The sequence below is a fragment of the Ostrinia nubilalis genome, chromosome 10 (assembly GCF_963855985.1).
Source record: "Ostrinia nubilalis chromosome 10, ilOstNubi1.1, whole genome shotgun sequence".
Taxonomy (NCBI): Eukaryota; Metazoa; Arthropoda; class Insecta; order Lepidoptera; family Crambidae; genus Ostrinia; species Ostrinia nubilalis.
Genome location: NC_087097.1, coordinates 8,117,208 through 8,133,461, shown reverse-complemented (window position 1 = coordinate 8,133,461; position 16,254 = coordinate 8,117,208). Strand labels below are relative to the sequence as shown.

Here is a 16,254-nt window from a genome sequence, read left to right as displayed (position 1 = left end):
CTTGGGCGTTGAAAATCTAAGTGGCGTAATAAAATTCGGAAAGTAACTGTAGTAGAAGCGAAACGAAGTGGTTTAAAGTTAGGTCAGGTAAGTATTTATGTCACGACGTGCTAACAACGTGCTCTGGGGAGAAGCCGACGGAATGGGCCATAGTCATAGGGGTGTCTGGTGTCTAGGGTGGTTTATTTACACACTTAATCGTTGATCTTCGACTCTCTACATTATGTGAAATTGTTTCGCTAGCCGTTCCATATTTTATATTGCGGCGTTTTGGATAGATGCGTTTTATTTTACACATTATTTATCTTAGCTACTTTGTAAAGATTCTTTTCGTAAATCGTGTTAATAAAAGTTAATCCTATTTGTTTAGTAGTAAGACTTGTATCTAACCTTAACTTCTTTAAAACAGGATACAAGATAGGTAAAAATATTATTCATTTTGGATTCACTGCTCCAAAATCCGATGTCCGCAATATTTCACGCTCGCTAACTTCTAAATGCCACATCCAATCTTTTTCGGACGCTTATCAGGTAGAAGGGGCATTGTCAAACTTTTCAAATTAAGTTAGTTGAGCATACTTTATTCTTTTTTTCGTACAGCGTCATAACGCGGTATTTTGGATAAGCTAAGAATAACGCTGTTTATCGCGTTTATTAAATTACATAATTATTATTTTAACTGTAAAATTATTGTATTACGAAAAGTATTATTTTAGAGTGGTCACTGGTCACCGAGCGGAAGAGACACGGATGGACGAATGCACCGTGGGAAAAACGTCAAACACCGTAAATAAAATACTGCCGATAGTGTTCACAGCCCCGCGGGTGTCAAATGGCGGGGCTACGTTATGCTTCACTGTGTTTGTGTATTATACAATGATTTATCTGATTATAAGGCAAAGAAATAATCATACAACAAAGATACAGTTTAAGGAACATAGCTAAATTATTGTACGGAATACTATACTACATAGCTAAAATTATTGTATTGGAATAAATACTACAAAACAAACTATGGACGAAAAATAACTGTTTCATAAATATGTATTTTGTATTTTATGAATCACTTGCGTATTTTATTTATTCATAAAATAAATATACTTTTTAGAGTAACTATTTTACAGTTTCATAATAACATACCAACCTACTTTTCCTGTTTTTACGCCGAACCTCATTATTTTTTAAACATAAAGGCTTATTTCTTGTCGTATCACCGTTTTACACCTATCTGCTACTCCTAGAAGCTTAGTCTTTGTTCTCAGATTACTTTGAAGTAAGTAAGTAGGACCATAGCTTTAAAAGTCGAGTGGATGTGATTATTTATTAGGCTGCATAAATATTTTGCATTGTTACTTAAATCACCAGTTAATCAACGAAACTAAAATGTGTGTAGTAGACCCACACACCACCACATTTTGGTGAAGCTACTCTGTGGTCTGTGGATGATAGTAACTTTAGTTTATTTACGCCATTCAATTCATCAGTCACCATATGTCGTCATTGCTACAAAAAACCTGTTTCGCGTAGAAATTAACTTTCAGCCATTGTAAGTAGAAATTGCATAAGCGTTGCAGACCGCATGTTGTGAATTAAATAGGAGCAAAGGAACCTGTTCGGACCTATAATATACGCGACCGCCGCACCAACGAGCCACAAACGGCAAGCCTGTCGCCATAATTTAAAACGATAGCGCAGAATGTAGTTTTATTGTGCACATACGAGACTTCAACGTGCACAACATATTGCCATTTGAGGACGGAGCAATAAATGAGCACAAACGAGCGAAAGCCACTTAGACCAAATTTACACTTTGTGGGAGACCGCGACTGCACTCGGTGCGGCGAGCGGCCCGCGCTCGGCGCGCCCGTCGTCAGCTGCTCACTACATAATACCTATACAATACGCGCTAACAATACCTACCGCACATAATACTAACGTGTAACTAGGAAGTGCTGCTTAATTTACTAATAACATACTATTAGTTTCACACAGAAAAATAATATAATTCATTATTATTATCACTGATTTTTTAAGCCATTTGCTCAGGGTTCATTCAATGGGTCAATGCACTTCCGAGGCGACGTCCAAAGCGATTATAGAGCGCCGTTTTTGTAATGAGTAGGTATTAAGTAAAGAAGAAACTAACTTCAAAGCGTAATTAAATATATGAAAGCACTATAATTCATAGAATCTAATTAGGTATTAGTAAGTTATGTACGTTTACCGTACTAGGTACTATGTAACATGCTGTGCAGTAAAGTAATAACACCTACTCCTCGGATTTCGTTTCGAAATAACCTTGGCTTGAATGGTGCATAATTATAATGAACATAATCTTTCCCGTTTTTTCTTAAATGAGTCTGATATTGATGCCGTTCAACGGGACTACACATAGGATATTGTAAACAACATAGTTTATGGGATGTGGTAATACGGTCTACAATGTAATAATAATCGTTTAAATAACTGCATGCTGGTAGTGCTACGGTTACTGCTCACCTCTAGATCTTCGTAGGTGCGAAATGCCATTATGGCGAAACCATCAATGATATCCTCTTCTCCCAGCGGCTCCCGCGACTTCTTCCGCCTGGCCGGAGGACGAGGCGGCTTCTCTCTCGCCGGAGACTCGTCCTCGCCACTGTCCCCATCCTTAACTTTGCTCTCTCGCTGTGCTTGCATGCGCTGTGCCCGCTCCCTTCGCCTATTTCTCTGATTGCGCTGCTTCACTTCGTTTTCCATCGTTCGCACATTATTCGAATCACCCGACCACCGTGCTTCACTACACAAAAGTCCGCACAACACTTTTATCACACATGGTTATCCGTTGTTTCTATGCCACGATATTCGACAAAATAAAAATCTTGCACACAGAAAAAGACACAGGCCGTTTCCAATGGCGGATCGTACACCGTTGCCGCATTGCAAGTAAAATGGCCGCGTAGCACCCGACTGGCTGTCTTCTTTCACATTCTCGTAAACGGAGGCATGATTACACTTAAACTAAAACATAGTAAGATAGATTTCAACAAGAACTAAGGCAATAATATGATAAATTAACTTTATACATTATTCTCAGTGTTCAGAATCAGTCAATAGTCAATACAATGAAAGGTGTTGCACGACGCTAACGCTACGTTGCGGTCGCGATGGTGAACTAAACCAGTGCTACCAACACAACGAAACCTACATTCCGCGATATGGGGCGTCATTGGCAATGTGGCGCTCGCTCTTACTGCTCTAACAAATAACGCCGTCTCGTTTTATCATCGTTCAATTCAGGATTGCCCGTAGTTTTATTTAGGTAAGTAGATTTTTTATTTAAAGTAAAATAACTTCATTAAAGTATTAAAATATCGTGCATTTAATTAAAATAAGTAAAGTACTTGTATTTTAAGAAAAATAAAATTGTTTTAGAGATATTGCTGAGTTTAAATTCTTATGTTGGCACCGTATTGTGATGACTTTGTTCTCGTTATAAAGTATGTTTTCCAGCTGCGCCTGTGTTCGTTGGTGTCACAGTACACTGCGAGTACGAAAAATGACACAGTGCATCAAAAATTACAGAAAAGAGCATTTTGATTTTTAAGAAATGAAGTTTGAACGGATTGAATCTGACATTTAGTATAAAGTTGCGTTCAATTATTTTAAAATTTAATTGTTGAAGTATGTAGATACGTTCATGTGTTTAATATTTAGGTAATTTCACTCTTGAATCAGTGGGTCACAAAAATTTAACTTCTAGCGGAATCAAATCATATCAATACAGTCATCGTCATTATTGATTGATATAATAATTAAATTACCAATGTAGGCACAGCTATTATTAAATGGATGGACATAATAATGTTTCTAAAAAATATTTTAAAAAGTATGTACCTATATGTAAGTTACACACACAAGTTCATTGCAAGGAAGATAAATAATATTTAATTACGCATAATTAAATACCACGTAGTACATAGGTACCTTACTTAATGACACAGATTAGACTGGATGTTATGTAACATAATTTAAACATAGGAAATGTTTGAAATAATTGGGCATTAATTAGTTTGATTAACTTAAGTCTAGTTTCATATTAATTTTACTTAACATATAGGTACCTTATACAGCACATCTCGTGTGCTGTACCTAATTTTTTACCAAATCATGCTTTGCTCAGCTCATGTGGTAGGTATAATAGAGAGATTTAATTAATTTCTGCTTAATTTGGCGCTAATTTATGTGCGACTGTTTGTTATTCTATCACGCAAAAGTACGGAACGAATTTTGAATTCACATGCGTTCATAATAATAATAAAGTCGACTGTTTGCTGTAGTGGTTAGAAACTGACTATTATGCTAAGAGGTCCCGGGTTCTATTCCCGGTCGGGCAAAATTGAAATGATGAATTTTAATTTCTGTGACGGGTCTGGGTGTCTATTTAAAATAAGTATGTATTTAAAAAAGTACATTAAGTAGTATACCTATCCGTTGAGCTAGCACCCATAACACAAGCAAATTAATTGCTACCTTGGGGCTAGATGAAAATATTGCCCAAAAATATTTATTAGGTAGGTATTTATTTATTATAATAACAAATAAATAAATATAATAAGTCACATGCGCGTATTTACCAGGGGTCCGGGTGGGCACAGCCCCCCCAAGAATGGTCTGGTGCCCCCTCCAGGATGTTGGGCTACTGATTCGAAGATGATAGTTGATCTTGACACTCAACTCACTCATGAGCTATGATGATACTAGTCACACTCCCCTCCCCCCGTGATATGGCATGTCAGGGGCAAATAACCCTACATACGCCAATGGTAAGTAAGTCAAGGACCGATCGTTGTGGAAATTCTTGGGGGAGGCCTTTGTCCAGCAGTGGATATCATTTAATTGAATGAAAAGAACGAACCAAAGCTGATATTTAATTACTGAACTTCCATTACTGAATGTATAAATAAACTAACTAGTTTATTAAGGGTTTTTCTATTTTTTATAAAATAATAAAGTCAGGTTTTCAAATGATACAAAATTAAAATTCAGAAGATTTATTTTAAAGAGTTGCATGACGAACAGGAACGAACTCTACTGGGTGTTGGGTAAATGGGTATATGAGCCGACACTAGCCCATGTTAACATGGGCATATAAATGGTATGGTGAAGTCAGAAAATTGATATCTTCATTTTAATTATTTTAATTTTCATACAAATCGGATTTTATAAAAGGACAATGGGCAAAATGGTACCCGGCTCCAATAGATATGTGTCTAGTATCGTTTGAAAGGTCTTACCAAGATGAACAACTTTTACTATGACCACCAAGCTCAGATCTGGTTGTGTACGAAGATATACATACTTTTTTGCAGAATGGTACCCGGCTCCAATAGTTATGTTTGTAGTGTCATTTGAAAGGTCTTACCAAGACGAACAACATTTACTATGGCCACCAGCCTCAGATCTGGTTGCGTTCGAAGATAAAGATACTTTTTGTGTAACCTAAGTATCATACAGTATGAAGGGGGACGCGCTCGGGGCAGGGCACCGACGAGATGGTCGGACACGGTGAGGAAGACGGTGGGCGGGAGTTTGCATCGTGCGGTCCACACAGCTTATGAACACTATCTGTGGTCGCGATCCTCATCAGTGAGGGACCGAGGAAGAAGAAGAAGAAGTATCAATAGTGTCCATCGTATGGTACTTAGGTTATGCGAGGCTGGAAGGGTTTACTGCTCCAGCATCCTTCCTTAACTCTATAATTATTGATGGGGATAATTGTGAAATAAATATTTTTATTTAAAGAAGTACAACCCCCTTATTAATAAAAAGTTACACCTAGGAAGAACCTTGGATTAAAATGACATTTCCATACCAAATGACAATTAAAGCCAGAGTTCAACTAGGGTGTAACTTTTATTAATAAAGGGGTTAAAGTTTTATTACTTCTTAATAGTTTTATTATGGGTTGCTAAAGCGAATAAACCCACAAGACCCAATAAGTCCACCCACAAGATGGACCGACGACCTCATAAAGGTAGCGGGATGGCGCTGGATGCAGGCCGCCACCAACCGGCCATTGTGGAAATCATTGGGGGAGGCCTATGTTCAACTGGACGTCCTATGGCTAAAATGATCATGATGATGATGATGAAAGCGAATAAAGGGCTAATAGCTCGGGTAGTTCATCGTAGATAATCCTTTCCTTTTCAATGCTTCTTTTAGTTATATTAATAGATTGTAGTCATAATACATACTCGTATACATGGATGATTGTGTTATACTTTCATTATAATACTTAGTGGAATTACTGCTTTCAAAACGTGAATTAGAACTGGCCCCATAGCAGACATTTTCCTACATCTAAAGGCCTTTTAAAATATATATTGGTTATGGCTATTGGAGCGGGTACCACTTTCCATACATTTGTGCCCATCATCCTTTATTTTGTATGAAAATTTACAAACAGGTGCAGTGACTTAGACTAATGTGGTGAACTCATGAACACATCTTTCCACCATCTCACTTATCTCTTAGCTATCGATCATGAATAAATAATTCGGTAAAATCTGCGTAGGACGAGAGGACAAATAAGATCAGTAGAGCGCAGAATCTTCCAGAATAAACGTGTGTGTGCACCACCTTTACGGTGATTAAGTTCTTATCAGCGTTAAAGTAATTAATCAATAGACGCGTTCCGCGTATCACTCAGCATTTATTTTATCAATAAGTTCCACACGGTGTTAAAGGTGAGATGTTTATTACTTTTAAGTGTAATAATATTATAAAGTATGTGTAAGCAGCTTTGTACTTAATTAAAATTTCCGACCGATAAAAGCACGATTACAGTTACCACGTTTCCATTTAATAAGTGCCTAGTTACTCGTATGTAAAGAACTTACTGCACAATCTAATTTAATTTATTCTGCCGTAGGGCTTTTTGTCTTTTTTTTTCTTTCGGTTTTAGTTTTAAGGACTATAATTATTTCTGAATTATTTATAAAATTAAAATTCTTAATTAACGCTTATATCCTTATAGGCAAGAAACTTTTCCCAAATGTCTCAAGAATTTTTATTATGAAGCAAAACCAAAATTGGTGGGACCACGCCGGTCAAAAGCTAATAAAAGTAAGCTTTATTAAAGTTACGGTCATAAACAAAACTACCATAAGTATAATAGTACCCTATTAGTGCATTGCAATGTTTGGACGGCGTCGAGTGCTAATACGATTATTTTTACTGGCATGTGCTAATAAAACGGAGACCGCGAGCTAAGTAGCTGTTTGTTTTCTTTTTAATTTTAAACAGCAAATGCCGAGTGTACACGAAGGGGTGGGTAACGAAGTAGGTAGGCACCGCTGAGCGACTTTTTATACTTTTTTTTCTTTGTGGGCTGTCTACGAACGTACGGCTCCCCTTCAAAATAAAATTGATTTATAGAGAGAGCGTGCGAAGTGATTTGAAAATAAGATTTATCATGTTATAATTTGTGGATTAGAACTGAATAACAAAAATGCTGGCATCAAGTTTCATAAACAATCGTTATTTACTGCATCTATAATCAATAAATACCAATGAAACAGTCATTTGTCAACATCTCTTTCCAGTAATAAGCTTTATTAACTATCTGCCGATGTATTGTTTTTAATAAACCACGAAGCAGAGAATTCATTAATTGTGCAGTAAATTCCATTTGGACGGATCGTGTAAAAGCAGTGTCAACAGAAATTAATAAACAATATCTGGCTAGCGCTGTAAAATCATTATTAACTTAAATTGAATGTCCGAACGTTTTAAATGTAAATTGACGAGCTTTGTGTGAATTCTGTTTACTGCGCGTTAATTTTCCAATATTCACAATAATTCCATTTCGATGTTTTAATTAGTAGGTAATGCATAATTAATCGCGTTGTAATATCCATGAGCAATTTCGTAATAATTTAATATTGAAAGTCATTTACGTTTGGTAATTTGGTACATATTTGTTTGCTATCTCTACAAGGTGGTGTTTTACAGTAAAGGTAGTTGATTATTATGAAATCCTTTGTTATATCCTACTCTACAATGTTGTATAAGCGTGATCCATTGTCGAATTAAGTAATCTACTTGCCTTTAACAATTATAATATGGTACACACACATAGCTTAAAAGTGTCGAAAAACTATTATGTAGGCAAGTCATTAGATCTAGATTTCATAGGATTCCCCTATTAAATACGTACGTGGCTCATTAGAGATAGGTAGGTACATCCACAGAAACTTTATAAAAATAGTAGCAGTACCTACGTATCCCATAATTATGGTCTTTAGTATGAAAGGTAATTATCATAATAATATTATTTAAAGCAGTATCGACAATATTTTACGCCTCTAGCTAGGCGGTGGACACAATTAATGTATGATATGTATTAATTACGATAACATTATTTTTTACAATATTATGGAGTTAGGTAGAATGATTAAAAAATGCAGCAAAGGACAAAAATTTGGCGTACAGAACCAAAAACGTCAAAAAGAAGCACACACCTTGGTTCTGAAATATTCTGAATACAAAAGCACTGGAATTATAATTATCTCGGATAAAACATTCCTAAGGGATTTTTTTATTTTTGTACTGCACTACATGTGGATGTTAGTCAAAACAAATTGACATAGCGGAAACGTAATATTTAATAATGGAATAGAAAACTAAAATAATAACACAGACGCTCTACTTACTTTTAGTACCGGGAAAACTGGGAAAGCTAACTAATACTGATTACACTTGTATAGCAGCCTTTTCACAAACAAACGCGGACTTCATCGGTGACCAGACACTTTTTAATATTAACGATAAGTTATGATTATGATGAAGTAGTTGGCAGATTTTTAACCGACTTCAAAAAAGGAGGAGGTTATATGTTCGACTGTATGTATGTTTGTTTTTTTTTCTATGTATGTTCACCGATTACTCCGTCAATTGTGGACCGATTTTCAAAATTCTTTTTTTGTTCGATAGGGTACACTTCTGAGGTGGTCCCATTGTCACCAAGTCAGGATCTGATGATGGGATCCTAGGGAAATCGAGGGCAACCCTCAAATTTTATAGGCACGTATATCGTTTTTCAAACTTTTTCTTAATTTATTCAAGTATTTGCTCCTGGAAATCATCATCTCATATTGATGAGCTGATGATAGAAGGTACAACTCCTTAATGCTTGGGAGTTGGAGGATAATTCTTTTAATTTTATAGATAACTATAGTTTCTAAATTTATTCAAGTGTTTGCATCAGATAGTCATCATCTCATCATGATGAACTGGTCATGGTAGGTACAACTCCTTAACGCTTAGGAGTTGGAGGATATTTTTTTAAATAGTATAGGTACAATTAGACCCACAGTGGTATTATTTCATGTTTTTAAGGTAGGCTGACGGTTTAAGGTCTTTTTAGGTTGCCGATATGATAACCTGTATTTTTTAGGGAATATTATTTTACACTTGACATTAAGAATATAGTCTCAATGTACTGCCTACCTTCAGTGGTAACATCAAGGTAATAATTAGTTAACTAAAAAGCAAGAAATAAGTTAATTTTTATAAAAAAAAATAAAACCGACTCCAAAAAACTAACACTAAAAAGTAGAAAAATAATTACCTACTAATTACTTATTTATTAGGACGAATTAATATTTATGTTATACCATGATTGATACTTTTGGAGTCGGTGCAGGCAAAATTCACACGTTTCATAATCTTGGCACCGACTCCAGAAGTATCAATCATGGTATAACATAAATATTAATTCGTCCTAATAAATAAGTAATTAGTAGGTAATTATTTTTCTACTTTTTAGTGTTAGTTTTTTGGAGTCGGTTTTTTTTTTTTATAATCTCTTATACCATTTTCACATTCAACCAACGCAATATACAGATATTAAGCTCGCTCTAAGCTTAGGATTATTGCTGTAAGTGGCGTTTCAGTATAAATAAAGTCATAACTCGTAAGCATACATTGCATGCATGTTTCCGAGAAGCTTCCATTCGAAAGGGCAATCATGTCGGATTCAGTTTAAATCTGCTTTGGAAGCTCTATTACTTACTCGATCGTTATCGATTTGTTATAAGTTAGAGTACTTCGTCGTAAATACATATTATAAGTGCTGATACAAGCAAGAGCTTTATTGAGTGAGTTTACGGACTCACAACTTTATTTATTGAATCTAAATCTATCTAATTATTCATAAATGCGAATGCGCTTTGCTAAGCCTTTGTATTAATTGCGCTTTGCCTAAGTATTAAGTGTTAAGTTGAATGTTAAGTATCAAATGAAGAATATAAGTATTTACTCGAACAAAAACAAACTTCTAGACTAAACGAGAAAATTTATTTAACAAAGGATGGAAAACCGACCGAAGCTTTCATGAGAAAAATGTCTCAATAATAATTAAATAAGAACGTGGTAGAATGAAAACTTAAAATCGCTGCTCGCTGTAGATTCTTAAACAATTACCGCTGACTTAATTACATTGCAGATTACAGTGCTTTTTATTTATGTGTAATTAAATGTTTGATTCTTTTGATATTACGAGTTCTTTACATGCTATCCCTGCTAGGTAGGAAATGCTGCTCTGTTCTGATGATGAAGATGCATAATGTGAGTTAACAGAGCTTTTATTAATAATATTCTTTAATTTCAGGTTGCCTCATATTTGGAAAATACTTTAAGATGTCGACTAAGGGTTACAGCCGAGCTATCATAGCAGCAGGGATCATGGGCGTGCTGGTGTCTACCTACGCCCTCTATGTAGAGATGGCAGCCGAGGCCCGGCCTGGGTACAAAGCCATGTGTGACTTCTCGGAGTATGCCAGCTGTTCCAGAGTCTTGACTTCAGAGTTAGTATTTAAATAAGAACTAAGTAAATCGTCTAAATTTTACTGTAAAACCGCCTATTCAAACAAAAAGTATAACAAAACTTATCAAGAGATGACTCTACATTTTACCTGAAACTCGATAAAGAGTCACTTCATGCAGATATTGTTCGCGCCAGCTTTCCTCATAAAATATGCATTTCAAAGGCAAACACTGCAAGCCTTTATGGATTATGTAATCCTGCCTTCATAAGCTCGCTCCAAAAAAGTCTGCTCTAAGTTGTGAAAGAAAATTTAATACAGACGTTAATTTACATTTTAAACAACTGTTGTATAGAACTCTGATATTACTACGTGTAGGTACAAGGATTTTTGGCTCCCGCAAACGTTTCGTCTTAAAATTGCTTTAGTTCGTTTGAATTTAGTACAAGAATAAGTTCATAAATATTAATTTTGTGGCCCAGAAGTTGTTACTACGAGTATTTTGTACGGTTTTGTAGATGGGAGCAACACCTTTTTTAAAAAACCTTTACAGCTCGGTTATGAGTTTTAATCTACTGGGCTCTTTGTATTCGGCTTATTTTTTTTCGCAGGTATTCCAAGGGATTTGGGATCATTCCAAAAGAGTCTGCGTTGGAAGTACCGAATTGCATTTACGGAATAATGTTCTATTGTCTGATGATATTCTTAGGTGAGTTGGTTTGTTGATTTTGAAATAAGTCTATGTTACAAAGTAAGTTCTATATTTATAGTAAAATAAGATCTAAAAATAATGTAAGGTCTAAAAACAAAGAGAAATAAAGAAGACTAGGTACCTACCTATACAACTTAAATACATGGAAGTCCCTATGCAATGCTTTAGATAAATCGGCTGCATTGAACGAATTTGATAGTAGGTAGAGTTAAGAATAGGAATTCTGCAAACATATTATTATTGCTGCAACGAGATAACAGTTGCATTGCATAACTATATTTATTTAAAAAAGTTACACATACCTTATCTATTATTATTTTTCTGATAAAAAACAAAACTTCGAGTCATAAACACTTAAAAGTATGTTTCATGTGTTTACTTACACGAATGTTAAAATGATATTATTACGAATGTGTTTTAAGACTTAATAATAATATAATCATGTAAATTAGGCATGTTCTTCAATTTTGCCGCGAATTTAGTAAGAGATTATCCTTTACTATGTGTCTTATAAAGGCGATTACAAATTGCAATGCCAATAAACGACACCGCATTACTGCACACCGCACTCTTAGGGCTGTTACAATAGTATGCAAGCAATATCAAAATTTAATATTAAAAGGTATAAAATATGTACAAAAACAAAAAAATACACAAAAGAAGGAATCAAAAATTCCATCTGTGCAGTTATTATTAAGACGCACTCTAATAAAAAATACTGGCTGCCTTCTGAGTAAGGTACAAAACTTTTTAACTGCAAGCACTTCGAAAAGTTTAGTTTCTACAGCTGCATAAGTTTCTAGACAACTGCGGTAAGTAGTACGTCGTTCGTCAAACAGCAAGAAAGAGTTATGTATAAATCCTTTGAGGAAGATTTCTCAAAATGTAGAGTTAGATGGTAAATTAAATTATCTTTTGTGTTACGATGACTTATTTAACCTAGTTTCAGACTTTAAGCACACTTAGAATTACTTGATAATGGAAAAGGTACCTAAGTATTTAAAGAAAATAACTATGTACTACCTAAGTACCTAGTTGCCGTGAAAGCAACCCTAGTTTCTAAATTGCAATTCGCACATCATTGCGAGTCGTGGCCGTCGTGACTGCACCACGAGAAAAATATTGCGAAACTCCTATAGCTTTACACCTCTACGCTTATTTGGTAGCTCACGAGCTGAATAACTGTTATCGTAATAGGCTAACATTTGTACTCTTGAGAAGTGCGAAATGTCGGTACGATTCAAACATGTGAATGTAATTTACAAGTTCGATTCTATTTGCAAATTGTACAGTTGCTTACTTTGTTTTCTCGTGTATTACAACATCTCCGAATGACGTAATGTGTTTTTTAATTTGCAAGTATTTGTAAAATTATTCGTGTTCGTAATTATTTAGACCCGATAGTATATATACTTCTATAAAATAATTGTATCTAAGTAGATACTTATTAACGGGAGTCGTTAAAAAGACGCATAGCTTAAATAAAATCTAAATTATGGTACACCTGTTTTAATTTTTTTATTTATGCACTACAACAAAATAACAGCATTTATTGTCTTTATATGGTCTTTAAAGTTGTAATAACATTTGATTCCAATAAAACGTTCGCTGTTTAGAATATGCAGAAGGTTTGCGTGATCTTTTATTGCTCCGCTAAAATGTTAATTCCATGGAACACGCTCGTAAACGGTTCGGATTGTTAGTGGCCATTGTGTTATTTCAGTCCGATATTGAAATAAGCCGCAACCGCCGTTTGATCCGCTCTGTAACTCGACGGTTCATAATCCGTTCAATATTTAGTTTCATAATTTAATCCCGATACCTCATATCGATATTTCCAGCGTTTGTTAACAGCGGAGCTTTGTTTAACCTAGTTATTTTGTTGATAGTTAACGAGATACATTATTGACATTTATAAAGTGCTTCTGGTTAATTTAGCAATTGCTTCATAAGAGCTCTAACAGCATAATGTAATTAATTAATGACTGTTTAAGGAACAAATTAGTGTCATAAAGTGTCAGATAAATAGAGATCCTAGCTAGATGTAGCTTGACCTATACTGGATGTAGTCTGAAATAGATACTAGGTATCGGTGGACTAGACCACTTAACTGGTAAAATGATTTCCACTCGCACGAAGTTACGGGCACAGATAGAAGATAAATTGCTTAATGCATATTCCAACGCAAAAGTTTGTTTGTTTCAGGTACTTACGATCATGTAGGAGTGGCCCGGTTGCAACTTCTATTGGCTTTCGCATCGTGTTTATCGAGTGTGTACTTGGCGTATCTGCTTGCCTTTGTCCTCCACGATTTCTGCATCGTTTGTGTGTCGACTTATTTTATCAATGCCATGTTGTTCTCATTTGTTTACAAGAAAAACAAATTTCTAACTGTTAAAAATAAGTAAACAAAGATGCATTAAACTTAAAATTGTAAAATAATAATATAAAATTGCATTTATGAATAAATTGGTGTCTTAAAGCGGTACTCATTTTTATATATTTTTTACGGTAGCTAAAACGGGTTAAAAAAATTTTCTGAATTTATCTACCTCCTACACTTATGCTAGTTTTATAGATTTTTATGTCACAAAAATTATGGCGCGCGCGGGTGATTTTTGTCACTCTGGCAGTAGGTATGTCTCTATTTTTATCTTTAAAAATGTTTAAAAGAAACAGTTAATAATTTATTATACTATGTATCACGGATAACACAGAATACTGCCTTGGCGACAAAAAAGTCACCCGTGCGCACGCGCCTTTATTTACGAACTCATGGGGTATATTTTTTTAAGTTTATATGATTGAAATTATTAAATCTATCTTTGTTAAATAAATATTTTGTTGTTGGTGCCACGATGAGTTTTATTATGATAACCAGATTCTTAAATGAAACTAATAACAGGAATGAAATTTTTCGAGTTTGTCTGTGTACCCTAAGTACTGACATACTACAGTAATAAATTACCTGAATTTGTGTTCCCAGACCTCAAAGTAAAGATATCAATACATATGTAAAAACTTAAAAAGGCTACTGCGATACAAGCTATGCTTAGTGCAGAAGCCGCTAGTTATAAGAATATTTTGTATTAAGATTTATTGGGAATAAACATTTTTTTTAAATTTTTTTTTTATTATATTAAAATCTATTAAAATCATAGAAATAAAACAACAACAACAAACTTTTTTCTTTCTTTCTTTCAAAATGTGATAAGTGTTGTGTGTATCGTTTAGGTTGAATACCAGTGAAATTACTGGGAGAGATTGTTAGAAATACTCCTATGAAATATTAAAAAGTTCAGTGTGCTGCCATCTAGCGACGGTTTTTGAAACTAATATAATAGGTAGCGCCATCTATCTTTGAAATCAAACAACAAGTTTATTTATTACTCTGATAGATGTCGCTGTTCATTTCAGGGCACACTGCCATCTAGCGTTGAGTAGAAATACTAAGTAATAATTTATATTTCCTAGATGGCGCTGATTGAGAAAAGCACTGATCTCTTTAAAATTTTAATTTAATTAATTATTTTCTGTCGCTAAAGTACCTGTTTTCACAAAAGCAAAATATTTCTTTAAATACTTGCTATTCAATAAAATGATTTTACTAACGTTATAGGAGCGTTAGATAATATATTTTATTAGATATGTATTATTATTTATTTAATGTATTACTATTTTTCTGAATGTGCTATTTATTTGACTCATTCCCTCCATTACAAACAGGCACTGTATAAGGGCAGAAATTGCTAGCGTTTTTGCCCCATAAAAGCTTTAGCCGGCATTTCCTCGTCAAGCCTTTATTGCGTATCAACTCTTGCCGAGGACGTGATGTCCATAATATCAGTCATGCATTCACGCCAACGCGAAATGTCCTGCGATCCTACCGCGATTAGTCTTGCAATTGTAAGAGTGGGCAAGTACAGTTACGAGCTATTCAAAAACAAGAATGGACGTAGGTCCAAGTTGGATAGGCCTTTTGCAAGTAATTTTATAAATTAACAACGAATATGGCATTCAATAAGTAGGCAGTTATTTTAGAGCATGACACTCTTGAAATAAGTTTACATAACTTCATTATTTATTCTTATCATGAAAAATTATATTTCATTTGATGATTCTGTAATTTGAGATTATACATCTCTTAACTCGTTTGTAATTTATTTAGGTAGTAAATCCCTATTACAAACATATACCTACCTATTTGACAAAATATAACATGATGGAAAACGTGTAAATCCTACATATTAAATTTGAAACCAAGTACCTACATAATTATTTAATGTTTAACGTTCTCATTAAATGACGCATTTCTTAACGTTACCTCCGCGATTTCGGCCGTAAACTTGACAATGTGGGAGTGAGAACAATAAATATGCGAGGTATGCATGAATGGCTCAGCCATCGCCGAATATCCCACGTTTTATGTAACGCTGGACTTATGTAATTGTTTTGTAACTACTGAAATAGATAGCCGCTTTATTAAATTTTTCATTTGATTAAGTTTTATGACTATACTTAACGAGAACGACTCTACAATACCGTAACGCCGATGAAAAAACTAATTAACAAAAATGTTATAACCAATTCTTGATTACTTTTAACTTTTAATAAAATGGATATTAAATCAAATAGAGCACCTGTCCCACTAGTTATAGCTATATTAAGCTTATTGAACATTTTAGGAAACTTCTATGGTCATGTTGCGTCCCACGTTGCACCTAATACGAGTAG

At 34.5% G+C, this 16,254-nt stretch overlaps 2 protein-coding genes across 3 annotated transcripts in view; one reads left to right on the top strand and one right to left on the bottom strand.

Moving 5' to 3' along the window:
• The window catches only part of LOC135075426 (proline-rich protein 36-like), a 71,160-nt gene extending 68,022 nt beyond the window's left edge, over positions 1-3,138 (bottom strand). Inside the window, exon 1 of the mRNA XM_063969868.1 lies at positions 2,500-3,138. Within this exon, the coding sequence (XP_063825938.1) occupies positions 2,500-2,739 (240 nt within the window). The 5' untranslated portion in view covers positions 2,740-3,138. The remainder of the gene's footprint in view (positions 1-2,499) is intronic.
• Positions 3,139-3,202: 64 nt separating this feature from the next.
• LOC135075095 (vitamin K epoxide reductase complex subunit 1-like protein 1) lies at positions 3,203-14,374 on the top strand. Of its 2 annotated transcripts, none has more exons than XM_063969431.1 (4): positions 3,203-3,301; positions 10,655-10,850; positions 11,420-11,517; positions 13,726-14,374. In XM_063969431.1, the coding sequence occupies exons 2-4, from the start codon at positions 10,684-10,686 to the stop codon at positions 13,926-13,928; spliced, it is 468 nt and encodes a 155-aa protein (XP_063825501.1). In that variant the 5' UTR covers positions 3,203-3,301; positions 10,655-10,683; the 3' UTR covers positions 13,929-14,374. The 2 variants fall into 2 exon arrangements, with proteins under 2 accessions (XP_063825501.1, XP_063825502.1); XM_063969432.1 differs by lacking the exon at positions 3,203-3,301 and adding an exon at positions 6,642-6,728.
• Positions 14,375-16,254: the final 1,880 nt, after the last annotated feature.